We start from the raw sequence: 5,326 nt of genomic DNA on the forward strand, positions 1-5,326 counted from the left end.
ACTATGGTACATGGTAACATTTTCTAGACAGAAGGAGGGATGTCTAAAGACTTCTAAGAGTGATAACATTTCTCTGCATCTAGAAATGATACACAGTTACACAGGTGCTCAAATTAAAATTCACTGTTACCTCCTGATCCCCAGAAGCTACACTCCTACTACCTGCAGAGGATGTTGGAAAGCATGAGCACTAGCTAAACCAGATACATGGGAAATAGAAAGGGAGCTCTTTAGAGAAAGGGAGGGAAGTAAACACAGAAATAAGTAAGTAAATACAATAACAATAAAGATGTCTGAAAAGCCACAAGGAATCATACAATTAACTATTTACCTAAAGGAAAACTACAATACATGTAACTCTCATGTATAAACATCCATACATAGTTTTAATAAACTTTTTTATCTGGGCTGGTGGTATTTCTTCCAAGATCCAAAGACCACCTAACAAAAACCCAAATATCAGACATGAAAAGCCATCTTTTCAGTTATCGGCTAGGGCTGTCCAAAAAACTCCCAAAACATACAGTTTATGCCCATTGCCCTTAGTTACCCACCCTCACAGAGGTGGAAGTTAAAGTAGCTATTGCTAAAGATACTGTGCACCTCAGAAACATGTCCCAGAGACTCATGAGCTAGAACTCACCTGAATGCCATCTAGCTGAGGATTAGCTTTCATGGTACCATAAGGTATCATGAACATTTCCAAAAGAAGGAGGCAACCAACAGTCCTATGACGCCTATGAACAATATCAACAATCCACATGGGTTTATAACCCTAAGCATATAGTAGTGGTATGCATTCTGTGGTGGTAACCAATAGCTCTCTGATTTGACTTAAGACCCACTTAATAAGGGGGAAACCATGCTTGGTACTAGAAACCTAGCTAGTAGAGTCATGATTAGCGGAGGAAAATCTACAACCATGAATTTACTAAACCAGCATAAGCCCTAACAGCAATCTATAAACATTTGTCCTTATTCCCACAGACCTATATAATCTTCATCCTCACTGAGGAAACTTCTCTTTTCAACTGATGGAGACCACTATAGAAAACCACAAGCCAATCAAAATGAACAGTTGTGAAGGCCTCCCTTCGATGGATATACCTATACAACACTCCCATACCTAAGGTTTAGGAACATTGTGGAAGAGGGCGGTGTAAAGATTACAAGAGCCAGAGGACCCGGAACTTTGCTGTGAGGTTGTGTCTCCTAGTAACATCAGAAGCTACACCCATAAAGTCTCACCAATATGACTACCCAAACTCAAGTAGACTAAGAACACCAATGGATATGCAAACGGACAAGGAAAAGTGCATGAGGTTTCAACCCTACATAAAGAACTAGAGGCAACTGAGGAAAGCGAAGCTGGAAGCTAGAGAGGTGGCTTTCCCCAGGGAGGAGCACACTGTTTGCTTGTCAAGTGCCAAATGATCAGCCTGAAATCATACATGCTAGTACCATTATACCATCTGAGCAGGTTACACTTGATAATAATATGTGTGTGTGTGCATGATACATATGTATGTATGTATGTGTGTATATACATATGCATCTATACATGTAAAAGCAATTACAGAAAAAGAGGCCATGAATTTGAAGGAAAGTGGGAAGGGGCATAAAGGGGGGTTGGAGGAGGAAGAGGTGAGGGAGGAATGTAATTATATTATAATCTCAAAAATAAAAGAAAAACGTTAAGAGGCAAAGAAAAAAGAATGACATTTTTGTTCCTAATTTTTACTTCTGAGACTGAGCCCATTACTTAATGCTTTATTATCCTTAATATCTTTTGGAATATTTGTGTCCTTGTGGTTTAACTGGAGAATATGAAACTGAGTAGTCTTGCACCTAAGTCCCAAACTCAAGTAGGCAACTTGTCTACATTTTTTGAAAAGAAAATTCTGTGAGTTACTCTTCTCAGTGCGTCCATCACTTCTTTGTTCCTCAGGCTGTAGATGATGGGATTGAGCATTGGGGTGAGGACTGTGTAGAAGACTGCTAGAATCTTGTCCTCTGCTGGAGATCGGAGGGATCTTGGGCGTAGATAAGTGTAAGCAAACGGTGCATAGTAGAAAGTTACCACCGTGAGATGGGTGCTACAGGTAGAATAGGCCTTCTTCTTCCCTGTCCCAGAATGCATGCGGTAGACAGCAAGGAAAACACGACCATAAGAACACACTATACCAATGAATGGAAGCACAAGAAAGAGGATTGTGCTCACAAATACTGTGTATTCATAGACCCATGTGTCCATGCAGGCCAGGGTCAACATGGCAGGAACATCACAGAAGAAATGGTTGATGGCCCTGGATCGGCAGTAAGGAATGTGAAGTGCATACCCAGTGTGAGCACAGGAGTTAATGGAGCCCAGCATCCAAGACCCTATTATCATCAGCACACAAACTCTTTTATTCATGCGTATGGCATAGTGGAGAGGAAAACAAATAGCCACATAGCGGTCATAGGCCATAGAAGCCAGCAAAAGGGTTTCTGCACCCCCAAAAGTCAAGAAGAGGAAGATCTGAAACCCACACCCAATAAAGGAGATGTAGTTATTACCCAACATGAAGTCAGACACCATTTTAGGGACAATGGTAGAGATGTAATTTAAGTCAATGAGAGAAAGCTGACTGAGTAAGAAATACATGGGTGTGTGGAGATGGGAATCCAGGAGGATGAGAAGGATCATGGACAGGTTGCCAATCCAAGCTGTCAGGAAGATGAGAACAATGAGAATGAAGAGAAACATACCTGTTTGTGATGATGGGAACAATCCCAATAAAATGAAACCTGTAAATGTGTGATTATAACTATCCATCTGGTGTTCATTTAGATTTTCTTAGAAGCATAGGCAGCAATAAGTTACATAAAAGACAATAAAATAATTCAATTCATGATTTTCACCAGACTTTGGTCATAACTGCTGAGGAAAGAATAGTGTACTTTGACTCGTCTTCTATCTCATACATAAATACGGAGTAAAACAACATATATGAACAAAATATTTTACTGAAACATGAGAGCTTATAAGTAACATATTTCCATAATGACCTTACTAGAAAATGAATATTTTTGTTCCTAACAAATTGAGATGTCATGAACATGAGACTTCATAGTACATTTTTGGAACCAATCTAAATGTCTAAAATACAGGCCCATAATTGAATACATTTTCTTTCCAATCAGGATGACTCTTTTCTGCCACACACTGGCTCTAAGATACATGCAAAGATGCAACACTTAATAAGATCATTCAAAACTATATTTCTTTCTTCTGAACATCCTTCATATTAATAAAAACCAAGATCTTTTAAAAATCGGGTGCTGTTATTTCTTTTAAAAAATCTATAAATAATGCTCATTGACAAGTGTCAACTACACAAAGTCATTTTTTCCTTCTTCATCCACATTTGGAACACTCTAACTAGACCCTGTCTGTGGACATCTACTCATTACATTCATTGAACAAAAGGAACAAGTGCTATGTTTGCCCCTTCTCAGAACCTCACAGAGCACTTTGTTTTTCCTTCACTCCCTCTCATTTTCCTCTCCTTTATCTATAACATAAGGTGGAAATGTAAACATACACACAATTATGGCTTTTCTATCTTAGAACTGACTGGAATGAAAAGGAAATAAATGATGTACATTTAAAAAAATATTTAATGACAAGCAGAGGGATAAGCAAAAAAAGAGGACTTGGGGGCCTTTCAGAGTTTGTTCAGGCTGCTAACCGCTGGGGTGGGGGTAGAAATCCTGAGTCTTCAGAACAAGCAAGAACATGGGCTATTCTCCTCCACAAGGAATGCAGTCTTCAGAAGGCTTAGCATACTGGGCCCAGAAAATGCGTGATATGTCTGTCTGTGCTGGGGCGAAAAAATATCAGCCTGGAAATCTGCAAACTGAAGAGGGAGATACAGCACTTAGGAGTATACAAACACATACACACATAAACACCAAATACATGTGTAGAATAGGTTAGAAATGATTGAGAAAATGGAGACTTTTATCACAAAAACTGGCATCTTTAGAGGCACATGGAGAGGTAAAGTTCATAGCACAGATATCACCTATTTTAAGGGAATGACAGATGCTGATAAAGAATTTCTGAAACTAAACTAACCAGGACTGACCAAATACAGTCAATGAAAGTTCTAAAGTAAACTGGAGGACACTCCAAAGACAAAATAGAAATAAAACATAAAAGACTGAAGATTAGAAAAGAAGTTTTGAGATTGGATACTTATGCCTATGTGCAAGCATCCTGAAAATGCCTGATGCAAAATAATTATGGGTTGAAATTATCAAATTAAAAAGCAGTTCCCCAGAACTGAAATGTATGGTCCCATTTTCTAACTACCCCACATATTATGCAGAAAAGTAAAGGGAAAATTATTATTTTTTTGAAAATACAATTATTTATTGAGCAGAGTAGTTTTTTGAGAATCCAGAAAGTTTCCTTTAAAAAATACTTTTAATTTTCAGAAAATACTATAGTATGAGAACCCATGAGGGTATTCTTTTTAGAAAAAAACCATACAAGCCAAGAGGAGAGATGAAGTAGCTGCAACCAAACCTCTACAGGCTTTGCAGTGAGGCTGCATATTGTACACACTGCCAGTGCATTCTAGTACAGGAAGCACCAGTACATTCTGGAAGGTGGAGCAAAGACATCAGCCTCCATCAAACGTGAAGAGAGATGTGGCAATGTCAGAAGGAGGAGGGGGAGAAGGGTGTGATTTGCAGAAATGTTTGCTGTCTAATTGCTCTCTACAAACAAATGTATTACTTAAAATATCAAAAAGTAAAAGAGAAAGAGTGAAGTATTTACCTGAGCAGTAATTGGAGTGGCTATGGAACTGTCTTGTCTTTGGGGATGTTGCTGCCAGAACATAAAAATTTGCTAGATTTAACCATTTCAAAACACTAAAATTATTGCATGCCAGAAGCTTGAAGTAAATTGTGAGAAACAAGGTGGAACTTTTGAGTCCACACTTAGCAAAGGAGTTTCAACTGGCTACTGGAAACAGATGGAATTCTGGGAAAGCAGATATTTCATACAGTCATAGTTGGATTCATCATGAGATTGACATCCTAGACTGACATTACAATATGTCATGTACATTGATACTCATCTTGTCTCCAAGATATCCTAAAAAAACTGAAACTTCACAAAAATGAGTTTCTAACCACATGTCAGATGGGAGACTGTAAGCCAGAAGATACCCAGTCCTGTCATCGAAATATGTATGAGATCCCTCATTCCTTGAACATTTTCACAACACATTTTACAAAAGAAAATAATGTATAACCTCATGTGTCATTT

The 5,326-nt window shown here is 38.3% G+C and overlaps 1 protein-coding gene across 1 annotated transcript; it reads right to left on the reverse strand.

Annotated features, from left to right (window-relative positions):
- Positions 1–1,861: 1,861 nt before the first annotated feature.
- LOC118594219 (olfactory receptor 2L5-like) lies at positions 1,862–2,818 on the reverse strand. The gene has a single exon (XM_036204052.1). The coding sequence runs from the start codon at positions 2,816–2,818 to the stop codon at positions 1,862–1,864; it is 957 nt and encodes a 318-aa protein (XP_036059945.1).
- Between the last annotated feature and the right edge of the window lie 2,508 nt (positions 2,819–5,326).

The sequence above is a fragment of the Onychomys torridus genome, chromosome 12 (genome assembly GCF_903995425.1).
Source record: "Onychomys torridus chromosome 12, mOncTor1.1, whole genome shotgun sequence".
Lineage (NCBI taxonomy): Eukaryota > Metazoa > Chordata > Mammalia > Rodentia > Cricetidae > Onychomys > Onychomys torridus.

What these genes read in the sequence shown, in the direction of transcription:
- LOC118594219 (XM_036204052.1), bottom strand. Translation starts at nt 2,818, where the DNA reads ATGGATAGTTATAATCACACATTTACAGGTTTCATTTTATTGGGATTG.